The following is a 23,830-nucleotide window of genomic DNA, read 5'->3' as shown; positions in this document are numbered from 1 at the left end:
GCGCTAACATGTTCCCCTCTCTCTTCCCTCCTGTGAATCCAAATATTGGCCTGCCCTGCTCCTCTCATGCACACATACTTGCAATCACTGTACATAATCCTACAGTGGCTGACGTCACCTTTACATGTTTAGAAGCCCTGACTGAGGCCCAGACTTTGCTGAACGGCTGGTGGTCGATGTTCATGTTGGAACTCATCTGGTGATATGGAACTTGCATGATGTTTATGTTTTCCTTTCTAATGGGCCCCTTATGTTCACACTGTGTCACCAGACATTTTCACTTTCACTCAGGGACCCCCATGTTGCAGTTTTAAGATTTGACTGCTTTATGACCCACTGCTATCCAAACACCCCAACTTATTTTTTGTACTTATTTTCAGCGTTGCATACGTAAAGGTAGAAAGGTAGCACACACAGATCTTCAGGAAAAAGTTGACAAATCTCAATTTCACCAGTTTATTGTGGCCACTTCGACAAACATGCAAATGTTAGTGCTTGTTCTCAGTGGGAATTGTTGGGTCTCTGTTTGGGCCGTTGCAATAACCACAATTTTGAAATACCGCGCTATTGAGAGGTCAACTTCAGGGGATGGAGAGCAACTGCAACAACCGTTATGTTCATGTTTTTTTTTTTTAATGAACAGATCAATACTTCAGAGATTTGATGAGCAATACAAGGGTGAGGCTCAAGCCTGTCTGTGACTGGACTTCAAACTTGGAAGCTATAAGTTTTGCCATGTTTTATGCTGAAAGTTTAGGCTGCAGCTGCATTAGATAAGTGACAGTTCTGCTCTGCAATCCTTGTTGCGAGTGTGTGTGGCATGTGTGTTTGTGTTGCTACTGTATGTACATTTACTTGATAGACATGCCCTGAAGGTAACAAAGCTACATGTGTGGCTATTGAGGCAACCAAAATAACAGCAGGGAGAAATTTAGTGTATATGAAAAGTACCCTGAAATAACTTATTATGATTTGGGGCCTTATAAATAAATTGTCTTGACTTGACTTAATGTTTTAGCTAATGGCCTTCATTAGAACATGGAGAAAATGGAAGTTATATACAGGAGTTGGCACTTCTACAGGGGATGGCAGGTAATAAACCTATAGAGTCACACAGCAATTAATATCTTAAGGTCCCATATACATCTTTATTTCTACTTACCCTGACTAATGACTCCTCCTGCAAGCCCCAGACCTAGACTACAGACATGGGTTAATCCATTTCAGTCTTCACTTTCTCAATATATCACTTTAATACCTTCTACTTTAATGAAAAGCCAGATTAATGTCATGTGTTTGGAGCAGATCTAGATTCCACAGCAATGTATATTTATCATTTTACACTTCGAAGAGCATTTTATTCAGTTACAGTGTACAGTGTACACATTTGCTTTAATACATACAAAAACATTAATTTCCAGACAAGATGTGAAAGAAAAGGATGGTTTTGTAGATGATAAACTGATAGCGCTGCCTGATAGCCAACTACATGACAACACTATTTTTGGTGAGGCCCTCATAAGGATGCACATGTGCATAATGTGAATAATATATGTCCGTGTATATGTGTCCCACTGTGTGGTCTGTTGGTTCTATGGGTGCCCCTTCTGTGGAAAGAGGACCAGTCCCTGAGGATCAGTGAGACATGAGAAGGCATTTGGGGGAATCCTCTCCACTTCCAGCAGATTATTTTCCAAGTGGACTGAAGCCAAGGTGGAGCCAGAATTACGAGGGTGGCACACTCCCCACTTCCTCACCATCCTGCAACCACAGCATACAAATACATTTAGACATATATGGAGAGGGTGCTGTTCTCTCAGCAACTTGAAGCTTAAGACCGTAGAGCGAGAGTACCCTGCTTCTAGTGTCATAGGAGTGAAAACTTTAGCATTTTAGAGACTGTTTTGCTTTTTATTGTGTTGTATATTGCCCTGTATGTACAGGAAATTCTTTTGCAATTTCTGATTTTTTGTACTTTTTGTTGTTCTTTACTTTCTGCCCCTGCGATGAACTGGCGACTTGTCCAGGGTGTACCCCGCCTTTCGCCCGATGTCAGCTGGGATAGGCTCCAGCAGCCCCGCGACCCTTACGGACTAAGCGGTTACAGAAAATGAATGAATGAATACTTTCTGCCCCTGACTGCAAGACAAAAGTTCCCATCTGGGCTAATAAAAAGACTGAACTGAACTTCAGATACTAAATCTGAATTCTGTATCTGAATTCTGCACCTTTGTTGATCTCCTGACTTTTCATTTATCTCCACCATGAGGTTCACATTAGTGGTTTTGAGTGAAATGTCTCAACAATTATTGGCTAAACTGACATGAACTTTGGTTCACATATTCACATCTCCCCTCTGTAATGGTGGTTAGCAGGCTTTCCCTCGCAGTCTCCTCCCTCTTTCCCCATCATCACGTCAAAATTTCTATTTGTCCAGTACTTTGGTTAACAACCAAGTACCTGCAAAACTAATCACGCAGGGTACCTTCATAGGCTAGTGGTTAAAATACCTGCGGTATAACAACAATGTCCATGGTTTGATAACAGGGACTGTCCATTTTTTTGACCCACTATTTTGATAGCCTAAAAAATGTCCCATTGGCCTGAAAATCAATTTATACGACAGCCTATTATCCCAAAGGCAAAGGGCCATTGCTCTGTAGGCCCATTGCTCCAAAAAAAAAACACATTCTCCTTGCAGTTGTTAGTTCAGTGACTGCTGCCCTTTCCATGGTCCTGAATCTGTGGGGGTTTGCCTTGTCTTTGTTTGGACTTGTCTTTCTGCTTTTACAACAAACGACATTTCAAATGATCTCACTGTCGCAGACAAGTTTCTAGTGTCTGAATAAAATCATGAGAGTTTTAACTTAGTTGGAGCGTGCCTCAGTCACCCGAGTTGTTAGATGTAGGCTAATCTAAAAACAGCAATATAACGCGCTGATGGTTTATAAAATCTATCCTTTTGGAAAATTGAAGTTTTTGAGGGAAAAAAACACCTTGGAAATTAGGTTTAAGGTTAGGAGGGAGGGAGAATGTGTGTTTTTGGAGCAATGGATGTTTATTTTTGGGATTACGGACTGCTGGGACAATTGGGCTTTGGTCCAGTCAGACATTTTTCATAGTCTTGAGGTTTTGTAATAATAGACCGCATGTAATAACCCACTCTCTCTCCCAGGCAAGGCAAAGATGCAAAAATTCCCCCCCCCCCCCCCCCCCCCACCACCACCACACCACCAGCTAATAGGGGCAAACGTGTTCTTTCAACATTGTGGGGAAACACAGGATGTTTTTTTGTGCCAAAGACTTTCAACAATCAACAATTTCCTGCATTCTTGAGATTTTTTGGTGAACAATTTTGTGTCTTTTCTGCATCAATTTATAGAGGGGATGTCTTTTTTATGTAAAGGAAACCATAAAAATCAAGCACAATTCAAGTGACAATTCAAAATATAATTGAATATAATGCAGTAAGGCTGTTGACCCTCTGCCACTTTCATGTTTGGGGGACAAATGCAGAAGTTCTAACTATTGAGGCAGACCTGTCCCCTCCGTCCACCCCAAAATCTACACCTATGCCAACTTCATCTCTAAGACAAGACTTTCCTCATCCATTTCAAATTAGAAACATTATTGGTTCTTAAATCACTTCAGGAAATTTCAGGCCCAAGTGAAGAAATCAGCCTTATCTAGAGAATATCTACAGTAGTGTATGGACTGCCTTTGCCAAGTTATTTGCTAGAGGTACATTTGTTGATTTTTGGCAACTGACCGTGATTAAAAAAACAAAACACGGGGTCATGTAAATCTCAGTCATAATTGCTGCTTTGGTCACCAGTGTTACTGTGTTACATCAAAGGGGATAAAGAGTCTGGTAAAATTCACAGACAGTAATGAGAAATTGTTGTGACAACAATAGTTATTGTCTTCATCCTTATGCTGATGAGGACTATTGAAAATGTCGGTTTGAATAAATGTATTTCCATAAGACACTGAATGTGGAACCGATATTCTTCTTTGCTTCTTTGCCAAGCTTCTTAGAGTAATTTCCAAAGGAAGCTGCACTAGCAGAGCTAATGGTATTAGGACAGGATTGGGTAACAAGCAGGAACGCATTTAGCTGATCCCTGCATTATGAAAATCACTCTGAAAGACTCTTAAAAACTGACTTCATGGAAAGTGCAATTCTACCTGATCTGGTTGTTATCCAGCCTCAGCACCTGCAGGTTCTTAAACTCTCGAACGCAGCGAGGGACTTCCCTCAGACGATTGTTGTCCAATAGGAGCTCACCCATTGAGCGGTATGTTCCAACAAAAGAGACTCGATTTATACCCTCATTGCTCAAGGCATTATAGGATAGGCGGAGGGACTGTAGTCCGGGCCGCATGTGACGGAACGTGAAGGTGGGGATGTGACTGATGTTGTTGTGTTCGAGGGTCAGTTTACGGAGATGGTGTGGCAGACTCATTGGGACAGCGGTGAACTGGTTGTAGGACAGGTCCAAAGTTTCCAGAGTCCTGAGAAGAAACACACACACAGGAATCATGAATCAGATGTCACAAAAAGGCCTTCAAATGAAAATTTTATTCTTCACATTCTACTTTTTGTTTCAGCAACTGACCCTTTTCTAAGTCCCGCCCCTTTTTGCTCTGTGCTCAGAGACAGATGAAGAGCAAACCTGGTACCCATCAAAACCTCTGTACTTTCTCCTGTCCTGTCTCTTGTACTCAGATATGCTATGTACTTGGCTCATCTATGTTGAAAAGAGAACCAGAGTTTGGGAATGGTTAAAAGATCTTGCTGGGGGACCTGTAAAATCAGCATACACATGCATTTAAAGTTTAAAGCTAGCTAACGTTAGCAAAACGCTAGACAACTTAGCTATCAGATGTTATGATTGATGCAAATAAGCTTCCTAGTCAGCTAGTGTTTTGCTAACATTAGCTAACTTAAGATGTGAAAACATCTTTTAACCATCTTCAAAACTTGGTTTCCTTTTCAACATAGATGAACCTGGAACATCTTACAACAGGAGAGAGGAGAAAGTTGACTGAGGTTCCAAAGGGGGTGAGACTCACCTGTACTTGTGTTTAGTAATTAATAAAATCTTATGGTGATCATGGTAATATTACCCCTCAGTATAATATGGATGGATGCCTGCTTCCTCTCTGAATCCAAGGCATTTCACTGCAGAGTTCATGTTTTATAGTTACTGGACTCCTGCATAGCGCTGTTGGGGAGGCAGGGAGTCAGAAGTGCAGAGTGGGAGGCTGGGCTGCGGGGGAACCATGGGGAGCAGATTTGGAGGAAATAATGGGGCCTGGAGGTGCACAAAGTAAGAGAGTGTGGCAGTTTGAGGGTGGATTTGCAACTGAGTGGCAGATAAGGAGTATGAAAATGTTTGGTTTGAAGGAAACAGACTGAATGGCTGTAGAGAGGGGACCAGATTTCATGGGTTCGTGGTGAAGATGTAGTACAGGGGATCAGTGTTTTTGTTGGAACATCCCACACAGCTGTTGTGAGTTTACAGAACAGCTCACAGCAGGAGAGGAACCTCATTTCCTGTTCTTCCACCATTCATAGACCACACTGAACAGCCAACAGGCCTAGAACGCCCTAAGGTGACCAGCCAATGACCAGAGAGTGAAGTGAACTGGAGACCAATGAGGAGAAAGAGAGTGTGAAACGTTTTGGATGTGGGAGACACTGAGACTGGCATCTGTTTGACTGATGTTCAGTGCCTCAGCATTTCTGCTACTCGTAAAGGTGACTTACAGTAAGAGCCCTGCATTAACTCTCCTCCCTTGAACTTTACGACTCCCAGGTTACATTAATCATTGGTGTTTTTGTGGAGTACAGGGTTTAGGGGCTATGGTTTCCATGAGACAGATGATGTGTGAAAATGAGAAGGGGTTAAAGTCCCGAAATCAATCAAAATGTTTGGACGTAAAGCAATTTCTGATCATTTGTCAGTAACACAGGACAGTTCATGGTTAATACAAGCCCCTACTCCCCAAGTTCAGTCGAGCAAGGTCCACTGTCTACTTTATTGCCCGGTTGCACCACTTAAGTTTGAGGTTTCCCTTGAACTTTCATCTAAAGATGCCTTAGAAAAAAAAATTAGTAGCATAAAATCAGTGGATTTCTTTAGGATGTGATAAGGTGGAAACCTTTAATCTCCAAGTGTTTAGCAACTTGAGTATTCCATGATGTGTTGCTAGAAGGTCCTTAGTAAGCTTCGCCACCCCCTTAAATGTGAAATAATTTGTGGAACATTAGATAATGGCTAAATTTGTGGTGAATGAAAAGGAGGAGGGAATACCAAGACTCATGTTTGAGGTCAGGGAGAACCCACTCGACACTATGAGCGATGCTACCAACTTGTTAGAGAATATAGATTTAACGTTAGCAACTCATTTACTGGTGTCACAGCACTGTTTTTCTTTTTCTTCATTACTTCCTTTACGCTTTGTTTCACAGCAGTTTTCTCACAATGATTTTGTCAGTGACCTCTTGCTATAACCTCTGCTTGTGCGTATTTGTTGTGCCCATATATATTAAATTTACTTTGGACTTATCTCCTTTTTCTCTTTGAGTTCTTCCTGGAGAAGCTGGCTAACACAGGTGTGATAGCTAATAACTGACAACGCTGTGTAGAAACGTTAAAGAATGGTATGAATGAAATATAACCATGGTAACTGAGGTTCTCGAGTGCTGTATTATAATAGTAACTGCCGTGAAAGCTTTACTCTAAACAGAGGCTTTATGCAACACTCAAAGGTGAACTCCTTAGCTTAGGGAAACATTTTGCATAAGGAACAAACTGAAGTTTTAAACTTACGGTGGTTTATGCAACTGGGCACAAGAAACCTGAGGTTGGTTACTTGCCTCTTGCTTAACAGAGGTGCAATAAAATATCACATTAATACAACCATAAATGTTTTACTGAGAACAAAATTAATACACAGGGGAGGGAGCACAATGGCAGATTTAACTCAAAACACACAAATCAGCACTCATAGAACACACAGCAGGCTTTTTCTTCAGCCTTTGCATATCGTGACAGTTATGGATTGCTATGAAAATGTGGTTTCTGCTTGAAATTTAAACCCACAAATATATATTGCTCTATTTCTCAGGACCAGTTCAGACCAGTTGTTTGCTGCTGATTTGTATTCTAAATCTTTGCCTGGAAGCTCAGCAGCAGTCCGCCACTGCTTAGAGCTCCACATGGTATTAATGAGCAGAGGGACACACAGTCCTCTTTTCTCAGAGTCCTCCACCCTCTACACTCCCACACATACGCACACACCAACACACCCGCACCGCAGTGTATGTGCAACATGATGTGAAGAACAAACACCAACGCAGATGCAGATAAATAAACACGCTCATAGACTCAGAGATGTATATACAAAGACGAACAAATTTGAAAACGCAAATTTACAGATAATTACTATACATAAACACGTAGGCACAAATATGCACTCTCCCTCCAACATTAATTTATTACTTCATTTCTGAAGCATTTATGGGGAGGCAAACACTTACATAAAACCAAATGTGTTTGTGTGCACAAATGTGTGTGTGTGTGTGTCCGTGTTTTGGTGCAAAGCATGGCCAGGAGTAATCAGGATAATGGCCTGCTCATCCTCAAGGTGGTGGGTTCTAATTGGAACCAGCACACAGAGGGGTTTGTCTCACTCTCCTTAACATATGCAGGTACAGAAGCACATGTATAATACTTACATATGGCCCACCGTGCCGGCACTACACAAGCTGGCGTATGCACTTTGGCAACCTAACCAGAATAGGTAATGTAACAAGGCAGAGCAGCTATAAGCACGATGAACAGATCGAGACTGGACTGAATGATGGATGGATGGTGGCAGAACATGGCCTCAGTTAAATCACAGCATTATGGTGCAGGCTTCTGTCTGGACTTTATTTATGAGGCTGATATCTTGGATTAATTTGGGCCATTTGTCACATCTGTATAACAACTGAACTGTATAAGTCAGTATAACTGTATAAGCTGTCTAACACAGCTGAAACACTGGAAACTAAGAAGAAAAATATCAACATCATGTGCAACGTTACTTTTGTAGCAACTTTTTCAGATTGAAAACCATATATATAGGTTGTGGCGGGCTGGAGCCATTCCCACCTGACAGTGAGTAGGGGGGCAGGTCGCTGTAGTTCATCACAGAGATGACACAGACGTAAACAACCACTCATGCTCATCTTCACACCTACAGACAGTTTAGAGTTAACCTGCATGTCTCTGGACTGTGAGGCCACGGTGCTAACCACTACACCACTGTGCCGCCCCAAAAAGGAAACCTTTAAATCTTTAAATGAAAACCAAAGATCATTTAAAGCGGCTGCAAGGAATTTTCATATTGTGTTGATTTTGGAGGCCCCTGTGGACAAAAGCAGAAGTGCTTCCACCACCATAACCACAAAATATAACGTCAAAAATAAAATAATCTAAAGAAAACTCTCAGCCTACTTTTTTTAAATGGGTAACATACTACTAACTGTAACTTTGCCAGGAAAAATGAATACATAGGCTCTTCCAGGCTGCATGTCATAAAGCTTTTCATCTGATTTCAAGGAGAACCGGACCCGAATGCAGGCATTAAGAATAACTCGACAGAAATAGAAAATTGCCTTGCTGATGGTCTTGTTTGCTTATGTAGGTCATAAAGTGGCATCAGTATTAAGTTGGGACTGTTTCATAACAGTTAAAAACTCCTGTTTGTATGCTTAATTAGAATTAGAGGTTTTCACCTGCTATCTGTGTAATGCTTTAACAGAGTTGCTGTGTGCATGTGTAGTGGTGTGTGTATGTGTGCTTGTTTTCCCATTTATGCAAGCTTATTACAAAACCAATTTGTGCTGGTCTGAAGATGAAAGCGCTTTCGTTACAAGTCCCATCAGGCTCAGACACGTCATAACATAACACGATAGACACATCTTTGGTGTGATGATCGTTGAACCTGTGCCTGTGTCAGTCTGAGCCTGCAGCGATGATAAATCTACACAGAGATCCTCTCCAACAACAGCCTCTCTGTCAAAAATGACACAACTAATTAAAACCAAACGGACAAAATATATCATTCAATCAGCCCAAACTGCTATTTCTTTAAATATAAAATAAAGTATCACTTCGATGTCATTTACTAATTTGTATTCAGTGTAGTCTTTTCTGGATAATCTTTCAGCTGATGACACATTTACGAGGCTATTATGATAAGCTGCAGAACATCCTGAAGTATTAGGTAATTTAATCATTAAGTCCAGATTACGATCATTTTCCCAATAAAAATCTTTGACGGCATCAAATCAAAACTACAATTGAAAACATATTACTCATGAAATATCATTATTTGGGATTTTTTGTAATTTAAAACATGTTCTGGTCGTGTCAGTGAACCTGTGGAGTTTGGAGTCTGGTCTTTTGGCTGGCAGCAGTGATGTGATCACTGTGGAGTTTTGAGCGACTGGAGGAAGAGATATGGAGGCATGTAAGACTGCTGCTTAAACTGACAGCTTCATAAAGAGCCAGGAAAAGATTTGTTTCTGTCAGTGTGTGTGTGTGTGTGTGTGTATGTGTGTGTTTGTGATTTCTGTGTGAGCATCTGGGTGTTAAATGATGAAAGCTGCTGACTGAGCCCCTGAGGAAAGACGTTTCAAAGTAAAGTATTATCAGTAGTATTATCAGTGAAAGCAGGAATGCACAATATTTTTGCTGATGTCCAATATGCTGATACTTTCTAACTCCTTTTGGCTGAATACTGATGCTGATACAGATACATGCACATACTTTTTCCACCTAATTGTAGAGATCATTAAGTCTCTCCAGTAGTGGAAATAACATATTATTATGATGTCAGACTGTCGATGGAGATATAAAATGCAATGCTTATTTAAATGAACACATTACTTGGAAAACTACTGCTGAGTAACCATTGCAAACAGCAACTTTGTTATTCGTTTCGACTTCAAAAATCCTTGAACAAACATAATTAAAGCGTCATCTTATCAGCCTGTAATATGGTCCAAAATGTTTATTTCACCACATCAATGACATTTAATTTTAAAGCCGATGATGTACTGATTATGCATCTCTATCCTACTCTAACAATCAAAACTATTCATTATGCAAAAAGTCCCCACTGGGATTGTAATATCATCATGTATGTTATTATTTAAATATTATAATTGATGGTTTAATGTGCACTTTACTGTTGTAGTCAGGTGAGGTGGCGCTGATTTCAGTACTTCATATACTGACTGTTTCATCCGTAATACTGCACAGTGGTGGAAGAGGGACTCGAATTATTTACTCAGCCATTTAAGCAAAAGTAACTATAACAGAGTAGATACACTCTCTAAAGTAAAAATGTTACAATCAAAATGTTACTTATGTAAAGGTATTAGCATCAAAATATACTTAAAGTTCCAAAAGTAAAAGTACTCATGCAGAATGGCCCATTTCAGAATAATGTATATGGGATTAAAATCATTCATAGATTCATGGCAGGATCATATTAACATGAATTCTTATACAAAATAATCTATATTACTACATAGTAGTGTATTTGTTAAAGGGACAGTTCACCCCAAATTCAAGTATATATATATTTTTTTCTGTAGTGCTTTTTATCCATCTAGATAGCTTTGGTGTTAGTTGCTGAGTTTTGGACCTATAAGCTGTAGAGATGTCTGCCTTATAACTTTAAATAGTAGGAGAAAAAAAGTTTCTATATGAAACTGCTCAGTTTTGTTTTTCCTTGGCACAATGAGCATCACAAGCAGAGTGCCATCAAGTAACAGCTCACACCAAAACAACAGCACTGCAGGTAAGGTAGAGGATAAAATATTTCCCTATAATAATATTTTGTAGCTAAATTTGTCAGATAAATGCAGCTGGGTAAAAAAGTAAAATATGTTGCTGAAATGTAGTGGAGTAACATAAAAAGGTGGAATTACATTTTCGACCACTGACAATGCATCAGATCTTTTTTATATATTTAAAATAAAATAAGTTCATCTTTGAATGTAAAATCTTGCTATACATAAGCACAATAACCTGAAAACTGTACTCAAGTACATTACTTGGGTATGATTCATTTCCCCATCTGGTTGTTAAAGAGAAGGTGGGGACTATTAGCATATTCATGAGTACTTGAGTACTAAATAGAGGCAAGATGTAGAGCTATTTGTAAGCCATTTTAACGAGGTATTTGGACTTATTTTGGAAAAAAAAAGAAAAGAACATCAGGCACAATTTACTACTTACAGAGCATTTTATACAGTTTAAAACATGACTGGAGGTGGACTATTAGCATGTGTGTATGCTTACATGAAGTCCACGCATCAGTAGCTGTTGTAACCACACACACAGTAACACAAAGTAAAGATCTGGGACAAGTTTACTAGGGTAAAAATGGGAAACAGAAAATCTCAGTCCCTGTATAATATTAGGCAATTAATGTATCTAACCATACACAGACAACACACAGCACTGACTGTAGTTAAGATGTATTAACTAGGTAGGTGAGACGCTGGCAGTTGGCCCAGCTGTGTCCAAACTGAACTCCCCAGCTCACTGTAACCTCCAGCATCCTCCACAGTAGCGTCCAATCACTGAACCTCAGCAGGAGGCAACAATTACACCGACTCCATGACATGGAAGAGAGCCACTCCACTAACCAGAACCAGCACACAGCAGTTCATTTTAACATTAAACAATTGACTTTTCACTCTGTTTTGCCATGTTTTTCAGTCCCTTTCTGACCATTTCTCCACACATTCATACAGAGCTACGGGATGAATACATTTCTCCACAAGCAGATTTAATTATGAAAGATCTGCAGTATAATATATAATACAACTACAGAGAAGAGTCATGTTTTATGACACTAATGACCTCTGCCATCTGAGGTATCATCTCCTGCTGTGCTGGTGGAGTTCAGGTCCCATTGAATTTGTTCACACTATGCCGTCTATGCAGCGCTGAAGAAGCTTTTAAAATAGAGGAGCAGCTAATAAGCCTGCAGTGTCAATGGGAAGACTGCCTCTGTCGCCACTAATGAGGGCAAGTGTCAGATGTCAAGCGAAAGCTCCGAGTGCAGCCCAGTTGAATTCTCTTAATTTTAGCTTCAGACTCTTCCTTCATCTCTCTGTCCCTCTTTGGAGACTGTGTTTAGTTTTTTTTTTTTTTTACTGTTTTCCATCTGTGACTGCAAGATAAATGTAATTTATTCTGACAGTTTTCCCCTGAGTATGTTTTATCAGTTTTATATTTCGATTTGCTTTTGGATGTAATCATTCAGGCATACAAACTAGAAACATAAAGAGTTCTTCGGCTTCACTGTTATGTGAGGTTCTACAGAGAACCACTATATGGTGAAATGGCTCAACCCAGAACCCTCTAACCTTTCCACCCTCTAAGGGTGCTAAAAAGAACCTTTCAATAATTCAAGAGTTTTATCTAGAACCCACCAAGGGGGTTCTACTGAGAACCTTACTACCTTATATTCCTAGAATACTCAGGGGGTTCTACCAATGACTTTTTATATTCCAAGGAATTTATCTAGAACACAACCACAGGGTTCTACCAACAGCCATTTTATATTCCAACAATATATTATATTTCAAGAACTCTTCTTTGGATGAAAAGGGTTCTTGATAGAACCCTTCGTCTTACAAAGAACCGTTGACAAACCCTTTCTTCAAAAAGGGGTTCTTCAGAGGCAAAAAGGTTCTAGGTAGAACCTTAGCCCTTCAGCACAGTACATACAATACAAAGTATCTCCAATTGAACTTTTTAATCTTTCTCTGTCTTTAGCATTTTTCTTTTCCTCAGTTTCCCTGAAGCTTCCACTGTGGTACACAAGGATCCCAGGGAGCAAAGAAAAAAACCCACTGGAATTCACTATATTTAAACAACACACACACACACACACACACACACACACACACACACACACACACACACACACACACACCATCACACATTGAGACATACATGCACAAACACACCCATACAGGCACACAGTTGCCCTCAAGCTCTCTCTCACACGCCTGCTGATCTAAGTCCACAAGGTCAGCTGTCATAACTTCTCTGATTTGTGTGTGTGAGAGAGAAACACAGAAGAGGAAAACAGAAGAGGAACGTGTCTGTCTTTGTGTGAATTAGTCAGAGCTGTCATTGAAATGACAGACCTGATTACAGAGTTACAGTACTGCTCTGGATTGTGTGTGAGAGTGTTTATCTGTGTGTGAATCAGAGCACCAGCCTCTCCTATTTATATTGATGACAGTAATAATAATCTGATCTGTCAGAGGATCTATCATGTTTTGATGGAAATGTGTTTTTAATCTCTTAAGTGCAACAACCACCGACTGATAATTGCAGAAACATTAAAATGGTAACTATAGTGGTCAGAATCCCAAACACCAGTCTACCCTCTTGTGGCTGACAGAGGAACTGCAGAGGATCATTATTCTTTTAAATAAATAACTCTGGATGGATGGATGGATGGATGGATGGATGGACATACTTGAGATTGGTCAAGGCCTGGGTGCCAATGCTTCCCTCATGCAGCAGGTTGTGACTCAGGTCCAGGACTCTTAGATGGATGCAGCCCCTCAACGCCACCTCTGTCACCTCCTCAATCAGATTCTCATTCATTTCCAGCTCCTATTTGAAAAGATGGACACAAACAGACAGAGACAAGATGTCTGTCAAAGTGGCATAGCTCTTGCCCTCGTGTCAGTGTCTGGCTTTCTCAAGTGATCCTGAGTAGTTCAATTCCGAACCCGTGCTGGATCTTCTAGCAAAACATATTTAAGCCACTTAAAGGCCCACCCAGAAAAACAGAAGATGCAATATACAACATCCAGCCTCACCAGCTGTCAGTTCCCAACTATTTACTATTTAAAGATATAGTGGAGTAATGGAGTGGTGTCTTGAGCAGAGAATGACATCACACTCTCAACACAAGTATGTTGCTGTCCATGTTATTTATGTTCATGCGTGCAAGCTCTCTGTCTTCCCCGCATCCATTTTAAACATGATGGCCTGGAGGAAAACTTTCTCATATTACAGCTAAACAATACTGAAAACATTTAGGTGAGAAATAGACAATGTAGTAACAGAATATATTTGATCAACACTGCCTTGTTTGACAGTGTCATATGAGTTTTGGGAGTGTCTGTGGTGGAGTGAATGGTGGAGTTTGGTTGGTTTGGAGAGAGTGATATTTGGCTTATGCGACAGTAGTTTCCAGTCAAAAAAGGCTGATTGACAGTGAGGCAAAGTGGTGAAAATATTTTAAATATAGGGTACACTTGAACTGATACTCATTTTTTTGTAGGTGGCTAAATTATGTTTTGCTGCTGAACCTGTCCACAGCAGTACATTGCTTAACTTCCCATACCAGTACTCCCTCTTCAGCTACAAAATGGGGACGTGCAGACTGCCATCTACTGTAGGTAATACGCTGACTGTGGTTAAGTACAACTCCACTTCAAACTATCCCTTTAAGGTGGAGTTTTTTCCCTACAGGACTCAATAAAGTGATACCAGTGCACCTGAAGAGAGGGAGGAAGGCCCAAAGGGAGAGAACGGAAGCGGTTGTTGTCCAGCTGGAGGTTCAGAAGTCTCTCGAGCGGTCTGAGGGCTTGTGGTGACACACTGACCTCATGGAGAGTGTTCTCCTCCAGCTCCAGGGTCAACAGGTTCATCAGACCTGGAAATGAATACAGATTAATAATAGCATTATTTTCATACAAGAAACTAGTGTTTCTCGTCATGGACACAAGTTCTACCTTTGAAACAGTGAGGTGTGAGTGAGCTGAGTTTGTTGTTGTTGATCTTGAGCTCCTCCAGGGACAGCGGCAGGGCCGGGATCCTGGTGAGCTGGTTGCCATTGAGGTTAAGCTTCTTCAGAAAGGTCAAGTTCTACATGGCGCGCAGCAGAAAAGAAGGAAGAATGGGCCAGAGAGATAAAACAGACAAATTAGATACTGGTCTCGAAATCCATAATTTTCCATTCCGACACAATCACAGAGTTCTCAGAAATACACCAAATGAGGGAATGTCAAATCTGTGCATCTCTTCCATCTCATCTATCATTGGGTATTTTTGGTAAAGCCGCTCTGTGTGGCTCGTCAATGTGGTCAATGTGTGTCAAGTAAAAGAACCAGTGGACTGAATCTTTCGCAGTATCCCTCTCGCCAGTCCATCAGTCCTCTGTCATTACCGGGATGCGAAGAGAGAACGAAGAAAAATCTTCTTCTAAAAATAATTTCCTTTTATTCTCCACATCATTGGCTGCAGCTGTTTTCCAGCAGGTCCGTTCAGCCAATACTGTGAGAGTATGCTGACGGTGGCGTGTAATGATTGGTCAGAGTGCGGCGGGCTGCCTCAGTGTGGTCAGGATCTGTGCTTGGCCTGTGGTCATTTAGAGGTTAGACCGGAGGTTATTCTTAGAAAAGATTAGTTAATGCAATTTTCAGTGCTCTTTTATTACTGTAATGATACAGGATGTAGCCTGCTTTTTATTTTAATTAGATGCAAAGTGACTTGTAAAACTGCCTTGTAACTCACAAACTCATTCACATCCAGCAGGCTGCAGATTCTCCACAGGAGGGAGCTTTCTGGGTCAATATCAGACTGATTCAACACATTCTGACCTACACCACCTGTAGGAAAGGAAAATAATAGCAGCTGCAGTTCAGACCTGCACATCTTCACACGCCAGTGTTGCCTCTTACTGGCAGAGGAAGTTAATATCTGTTGCAGTAACATTCCCACCACAGGCAGTGAGTTTTACTGCATTAGTTTTTTGTTTTCCGTGTATTATTGTGTCACTCAAACCTCCAGTGGATATTTATCACTCAGTTAACACTTAAAATATAAATACAATTCATCTTATAGCACTGAAACCCTGTATTTCTAAATCATGTTATTATTTATTTCCCTTACAGTATCTTAGTGTAATAAAAATGTAACAGGCACTTGAACATCAGGCAAACAGATGGCAGATATGGACTACAGTTTTTCCATCAGATTATCGCACATTAGTGCAGAAAATAAACTCTGTGGCAAACAAAGGTTTGTAATACTTAAAGACCACTTTTATGATTTTTAAAGTGTAAATTCAATCACCAGAGGTACGCATGTAGATACAGGGTGCGAGTCCTCTTCCACCATGTTGCACCGCATGTATTTGCAATCTCCAAGCTCTTTGCTAGACGCCACTAAATCCTAGACACTGGACCTTTTCATGTGGATGTTCAGTTGGTGTTGCGGGTAAATGTAGTCAGTTCACACAGTAAATTTCTAAGAGTCTGGTATGCTGACCCAGAAAGCTGAGTTCGTCAGAAGCTTGCCCACCATCCTGGTACATGTGGGCACTGCTGGCACAGCTCAGCAAGCAGTAAACTCAGCTTTTTTAGGAAATATAGCACAAACTGAAAAATTTATTGTTGAATTGACAACATTTGCCATCAATACAGAGAAGACATCCAAATGAAAAGCGCAGAATATTCCCTTTAAGAATACAGTTCAAATATGTTGCATCAAAAAGCAGAACATAGTGAGCTACATTTTTGTTTGTTGTTTGTTTCTTTTGCTTTGGCCTCTGTCTCTCCTATTTGTTTTTTCTCTTTTGGACAAATAAAGCCTAGTTAGGACCCTGTACTTTATGCAGTTCTGGAGGAGAAAAGACACAAGATGACGCTCAGTATTTAACGCAAAATTTCACATTATATTTTGTAAGTGTAAAATAAAAGAAAACAAGCACACAAAGAGCAACAGTAAAAAAAAAAAGAGCAGACTGAACTGGTACTTCAGGGTGCAATGAGACGTCAGCTGCTCAGCTATGTAAAGACCTCAGTCTGACCCTACTCTCCTTGTACACAACAGATTCAAACTAAGTCAATAGGGCAAGGGAAGGTTTCTGCAAAGGAAAACAGTAACAGCAAGTGTTTAGACCCGTCAGGTATTAGACTGTTAAATGAGAGGAAAAATACAAAAACATAGGATTTAATGTTCGATATAATGATCAGGGTGATGTGCAATTATAAGCCTCATGCAAAATTTGTATAGTGCAATGTATCTGACAACTGATTATAGTATAGATATGAAGTATGTGTGTGTGTGTATTTGTGTGCGTGTGTTACAAGGATGGAAGGGAAACTATATATTGTATGTTTTTATCTGTTTTTATGACATTTTTGTGTTTTTTCCCAGTTTGGGATCATAAAGTTTACTTGAACTTGTGCAGCTCTGCAGTTACAGTAAAGTGATGCATAACACTAAGCAGTTACAAAGTACTGATACTCATTGCCAAATGAAGTAATGATGATGTAATGATTCAGTGCTCAGTAACTACTCAGTATAATGCATCACTTTACTCAGAGGGGACTCAAAAAGAGTATATACTGTTTAAGTAGTTAGTAATTAGTCAGTCACTGGCTGGTTACACTTCATAAACAAAGTGGTCAGATATTCAAAAACTAATACTTACCAAATGATTCATTAATAAAGGATTCCCCAGTCTGTTCCCTATTAACTCATCATTCTTCCTCACTTGTTTCTTAATTAACTAATCATTAATTAATCATCAGCAACTCCATAAAATATGATTTGGAGTTACTCATTAACTAATGGTTCACTATCAGTTACTTCTTCATTTGTTTCCTCACAAATACTCAAAATTTTGTGCACCTTATTGTAAAGTGTTACTGATGCTATATGATATGATATGTAGCCTTGTGGATTTGCATCACATGGCACATACATTAAGTAACACTGAAGTGTTTTGAAGCACAGATATCCTTCAATCAAACTCTAATGTAGAAGTGAGATGTACATTTAACACAGAGAATACAACTTTATAGGTGTGATGTACTTGCAGGCAAGTATTAGACTGTAATGTTGAGACTGTGACAGACAGTGAAGAAACAGTGGTCAGCTGTGTTGACTGGTGTCTGATAAAAATGCAAACAGAGCAGTGTTACTCACAGACAGAGGGTTTTGGCTGAATGACTCATCGTCCAGTTTGTTTTTGCTCAGGTCCAGTGTGTCCAGGTTGGGCAGACCAGAGAAATCTTGAGAAGCGATGACTCTGATGTTGTTCTCTAATGATAAATCACATGGTATTAGATATAGTACATGTAGTGGAAGTGTATAATATAGCTTGTAAAACCATTTGGCATGACTGTGATAAACGACTTCACTTGATTTTCACTTGAACTTCACCTGACTCAGGTCATAGTGACATAATCAGAGTGGGAAATTTTATTGGTGTTGACTGAAATAATATGATCAGTGAACTTCATTAGTTTTCAGCTTAATGAGTCACTGTCTAGACCTAAATTTTTCTTTCCAAATACTATGTACCATTGTTAAAACGTTTACAACAAAACAGGGCTAATGGCAAATGCCAACATCAAAAATACATATTTTTCCTCTTACCTGTAGTGCTAGTTAGGAAACAGAATTAAATAATCAATAAGTTGTGCTGCTGTTTCGTCATGTGAAATGCAAACACAACCCCTCTTTCTCTGGGGAGACCACCCCCCCGCTATTAATCAGAATGTTATTTTATGACCCAGCCTGCCCACTGACTTAATAATAAACCACTTCAATATGTAACCAATATCACAGCTGTATTACTTTTTAGGGAGTCCACTTCTATTTTGTACTGATCCACTATGCACAAACACGTTCATTTTGTATGAGTCTACCACCACCACAACACACACACACACACACACACACACACACACACACACACACACACACACACACACACCTGCCATGTCCAGGTTTGTGGCCAGCAGGTTGTGGATGATCGGCAGGCGAGTCAGGCCGATGCCCCTGCAGCTGATTTCTCTGTCAGCAGTCTGACACTCGCTGAGAGGAGACTCTGTAAAGCCGGGGTATGATTCTGTTTGGTTGCTGGGAGCCTCAGTTGCTTCTTCTTCTTCTTCTTCCTCCTCCTCCTCCTCCTCTTCTTCTTCTTCTTCTTCTTCTTCTTCTTCTTCCTCCTCTTCTTCCTCTTCCTGTCACAGAAAAATTAACACTTGACGCTACAACACAACATCATAGCCTGTCAATGTCTCTGTTATGACAACATGACATTATTAGACTTAAAGAAACTGTTTAACTTTATATTTTAACACCACATTATACTGTCACACTTTGATGCTGTTGGGCAGAAACCTTGTTTCTCCATATTTTGTAATTTTCTTCTTTTTTTTTTTTTCAAAAATCAATACTACTGGTCACCCTTTACATCTGTCTGTGGGTTTTACAAATATTTAACCAATGTTAAGTATTAAAGAGAGCCAACTTTAATGACCCCAAACTTTAATTATTTTATTTTTCATTTTATTTTCAAAAATAACAGTTTTGGAAAAACAAAGTTTCCTCCCACATCTTAAGTTATGTGATGTTAGCAAAATACTGGCTAATTAGCTAGCTGATCTACAGTAATCATCAACTGAAATTTTCCCTATTGTGAGGCTAATAAAGGATTATCTTATGTTATCAATTGCTAGTTAGCTAGCTCATCTTTATCAATTGTTAGCTAGCTAGTTAGCTGTTGATTTGCTAAGACTCGGTAACTTTAGATGTGACTATACTGTAGATGTCGCTTTTACATGTCTCCCAGCAACATTTGTTAACCACCTTCAAAATTTGTTTTTTTTTTTTTTTAACTAGATTAGCCTAGCACATAGCCTATATGAAAACAGGAGCGGACAAAGTTGACTGAGGTTCTTCTGGCAACCAAGCTCAGCTGTGATTGGAGCATATACCAAAAAGGGGTGGGACTTAGGAAGGGGCAATTGTACAAAACGTGACACCTCTTCCTCCTCTTCTTCTTCTTCATCATCATCGTCATCATCATCCTCATCATCATCATCGTCATCATCATCATCATCAGTATCATCATCTTCTTCTTCTTCGTCCCCTTGTGTTTTCCCTTGATCCATCAGCCGTCGCTTCTCAGTATGGAGCTCCTTGAGTATAGCCATGAGAGCGCTGGTCACCTCTCCTCTTCCACGCCTCCTCCAGCCCATCAGAGGTCGCCCCAAACCTGCCTACAACAACCAGCAGGAAATCACTGACATGTCTCACCAAAGGAGTAAATCACCCCACGTCAACACAGTCTCTGACCAGAGTATGATGTGGGTTAAAAACGGAAGATAAAATGTGCAACTATTGTTTCTTAATTTAAAAATCTGCATTTCTGTGAGCCATACTATTCTGTAAGCATTGGCCTCCACTGTAGCTGCATGTTTCCTCCTCCCCCAGGCACCTCTCCTTCTTCTGCCGGCCTCCAGCTTCCTAAAATCAACTCCTTGATGTTCCCTCTCCTCCTCTGCCTCCTTGTGGAGATGCTCATCCTCACCATCTTCTTCACCAATCATAAAGCGGAGCAGAAAAGAACAGTTACAGACATATAGAAATTTTTAGAAAGTTGCTTTACTCACTTGTCTGTATAAGCTAAATATCTTCAAAGTAGTTCAGTTAATAAAGCCAACATCATCATAGAAACAGGCAGCATTTGAGAAACAAAAGCATCATCTTACCAGCAGAGAGGGATGAACTTGAAACATCCAATAAGGTCGCTCCTGTATCAATCGCTGGCGGAAGAATGGCTGCTGTTTCTAATTCAGGTGACTCAGTGGAGGTTTCCAAGTCCACGTCCTGCAAAGACTTTAGGCTTTGTCCTGATAAAACTGTGCCACATAGACAAAACAGCACAATAAATGTCCTCTGCATCTGCATGGTTGGACGTTCACTCGATTTAAGCTGTTTCAGTTTAAGAAAGAGGTCCAAAACTTTGAGATTTTCAGGGCTGAAGCGAGGATGAAATAAATCCACAGGGAAGGGATGAAACTCTGTGAGTAACAGTCAACGTGAGAGTTCACGTGAGAGGATAAATCTCCAGAAAACCCTAGAATTTCATAGTCCAAACAGTTGTTGGTCAGTCAAAAGCAGCACATAATGCTCCCAATTCAGAGTGGATGCTGAAATGAAGAAAGAGCGAGAGGTTGGGAAGGAATATCTAGGAGGAGCAGAGGTAAAAAAAAAACAAAAAAAACAAACTCTCACATTGTTAATAAAGGCCCTCATTCGTGGTACCATGAAATACACAGACCCGCCCTGCTCCTCCTTGTCTCCTCAGCCTTTCATAACTGTCTGCTAACGTTAGGTGGAAAGCAGATATTTGTGGAGGCGATGAGAGACGGAGGACATGGAGCAAAAGACAGAAACTAGAACACAATGAGTTTCATACACCCGTGATAGATTCTAGTCAGTTTTGTGTTTTTCTCCTGACTGAATCAGACTGATCTTGGACCGTTTCCAACGAGAGACGGAGTTGGTAGACAGTTCAGGTCGGAGACGACCTTGTCTGGCTGAGCTCCGGTGGCATCCATGTATGAAAACAAACACGACCTCTGAGAAATGAACAATGAGCCCATCTTTACATTCTGTCCATACATACTGTCTGGATACACTGCGATGCTTACACATGTGCTCTGGCAGTGTGTGAGCAGCAGCACTCACCACTAAACCAAGCAGGTGCCACCGGCTGAGTGTTGAGCCAAACTGGGATTTTCACTGTGGGGTGAAACCTGTTGACAGACCCTCAGTATTTGCTCTGTAACCACACATACACACACTAAATCTGTTAAAATGTGTGTGCATGTTGTCATGTTCCAGACAACAGCTTCTGTGATTAAGAAGACCCACTGATCATATCAATTATCATCAATAATTCTTATCAAATTTATGTGCTAATTCTAGGCCAATTTTGTTGTTCTGCACCTGGGTCCACGTTATAAAAATACAGTTTTTCCCAATTTGGTATAACAGAAACAATTCCTAACTAACTCTAGTAATTCTAATTTATCCTACTCCATCCTATCTTATCTCAGCTTAGGAAATCCTAAATACTCAATCCAACATTTCTTATCAACTTTTAGGCCTTTTACTTATCAACCGACATTAGTTTCTCATCTCGCTGAGCTAAACAACTTTGTAACTGTTGTTTTTCTTTCACTGAAATATACAAATAATGAAGCAAAAACAAAGAACAATGAAGGAACTAAACTTCAAGACATATTTTGGTACCATCTGTAGAGAAAGCTATAGCTATTAGCTATAGCTAACGGTAGTGTTAGCCAACAGTGTACTGTTAGCTAAAACCAGTGTGCAATTTGTAAGAAAAGGGGGAACATTTTCCTAAATAGGCATATTGCTTTCATTGCAATATTATTCACTTTCAGTAGCAAGTAAATGTCAATACTAAGATAGTTATTATTGCTTATAGTTACAGTTAACTTGACAATGGCAGTGACAGACTATAGAACTGGATTTATTGCATCATTTCACGTGTTATCATCACTAACATGAGAGTTCAGTCCACTCACAACTCAGTCTGCCCAGGAGCATTCATACATTAAAATAGCTACTATGTCCATTTACCAGTAGGCAGAAGAAGTGCCTTTAATTTAATTAGTCTGGCCGGAAGGGGGATAGATGGGGACAGAATGACCAGAGGGCAGGATATCAAAAGCAGAGAGGGAGGTATCCCATCCATCCCCCTCAGCAATTCTGACCCAAGCTAAAGGGAAGTTAGGATGCTTGTGTAATAAGCATTCCCTATTTTTTTAATAAGGAACGGTGACTTAGGAACTGTTCATCTGTAATTACTTTTTCCTAACTCAGGTCCTAACCCTAATTACTATGGTTACCAAACAGTTACCATAGGATCCGCAAGTTCGGAAGTTTCCCTGGTACGTCCCCAGAATCACAGCTGACGAAAAAGAGAGACAACAGCAGAGTCCAGACATATTCCAAATGGCGTGTTGGACAATTTAACACTAAACAGTGAAACATTCAGGTCCTGATGTGTTCCTCCAAGGTAAACAGTGATGTGTCCAGAGGTTATTCATTTGAGTCTTGACGGGGACGTGCAGTAATCCACTGGCCACATTCAACCCCTTCCTTAACCTCAGTCTAACAACACCCTGGATTAACAGTTTCCACTGCAGAGGATGATGCAGAGGCCTAGGATTCATCCAGGATAAATAATATAATAGTCACTGGTTTAGGACACAACGCACTTTTTTAACCAGGGGTGTAACCTAGTGGTAATACAATACACAATGTTTCCCTTCATTGATACAGTTGATGTGAAAATAGATGAGTAAATTCTCAGCCTCATTTCAAAGAGGTGAATAAAGTTTCTTCAGTTTACCCTGCAATATGCCCATGCACAATTTTATTACCTTGTTTTCTCACTCAGAATAAAGGTGTCCTAGACAGTCTGACCACTGCCAGCTCTACAACATATATGACACATATCTGTAAAAGCCACATATGTAGCAAACATTCAATAACAGTGAAACAAGACTAAGATTCTGCAACCTGGGTCTTCAACAGGGGGCCCATGACCCCTTAGAGGTCATCAGAGTTACTGCAGCCACCAAATTATTGTTTGATCATTTTTTAAAGATTTTTTTTTCCAAAAAATTACAAAATATTTGAATATACACATCAAAATGAACACATGCCATAAAATATTTTTAGCAATGATAAATTGTCCTGTTCATAAACAAATGTTACACAACACTGACAAAAGGCTCTTTCTGCAGTCATGTGAGCTGCCTAGTCTACTAAATCACCATGCGACACCTAGTCATAACAGCAAACTAGTTGGCTACGCATTACTGAAACATAGGCCAATTTGCTGTGTTATTATCCCAAGCACACAGACAATCTTTGAGCCA

At 40.1% G+C, this 23,830-nt stretch overlaps 1 protein-coding gene across 1 annotated transcript; it reads right to left on the bottom strand.

The window, feature by feature from the left end:
* Positions 1–1,006: 1,006 nt before the first annotated feature.
* LOC146325257 (extracellular matrix protein 2) lies at positions 1,007–22,175 on the bottom strand. Its single transcript, XM_084721156.1, has 10 exons — positions 20,621–22,175; positions 20,291–20,442; positions 19,892–20,128; positions 18,838–19,087; positions 18,045–18,160; positions 14,843–14,975; positions 14,606–14,763; positions 13,573–13,712; positions 4,189–4,515; positions 1,007–1,761 (listed from the first exon to the last, which is right to left on the bottom strand). The coding sequence occupies exons 1-10, from the start codon at positions 20,817–20,819 to the stop codon at positions 1,593–1,595; spliced, it is 1,881 nt and encodes a 626-aa protein (XP_084577282.1). The 5' UTR covers positions 20,820–22,175; the 3' UTR covers positions 1,007–1,592.
* Positions 22,176–23,830: the final 1,655 nt, after the last annotated feature.

Source organism: Lutjanus erythropterus, chromosome 6, assembly GCF_056507025.1.
Source record: "Lutjanus erythropterus isolate fLutEry1 chromosome 6, fLutEry1.hap2, whole genome shotgun sequence".
Classification (NCBI taxonomy): Eukaryota; Metazoa; Chordata; class Actinopteri; order Lutjaniformes; family Lutjanidae; genus Lutjanus; species Lutjanus erythropterus.
The sequence above is the reverse complement of the archived record's forward strand: the minus strand, read 5'-3'. Positions and strand labels throughout refer to the sequence as shown.

Excerpts from the sequence above, each read along its gene's own strand:
- LOC146325257 (XM_084721156.1), bottom strand. The coding sequence starts at position 20,819 with ATGCAGATGCAGAGGACATTTATTGTGCTGTTTTGTCTATGTGGCACA. Across the intron at positions 19,088-19,891 it reads AAGAAGAAGAGGAGGAAGAG|GAAGAGGAAGAAGAGGAGGA; the intron begins GTGTCACGTTTT and ends TTTCTGTGACAG. Across the intron at positions 13,713-14,605 it reads GCCTTCCTCCCTCTCTTCAG|GAGCTGGAAATGAATGAGAA; the intron begins GTGCACTGGTAT and ends CTTTTCAAATAG.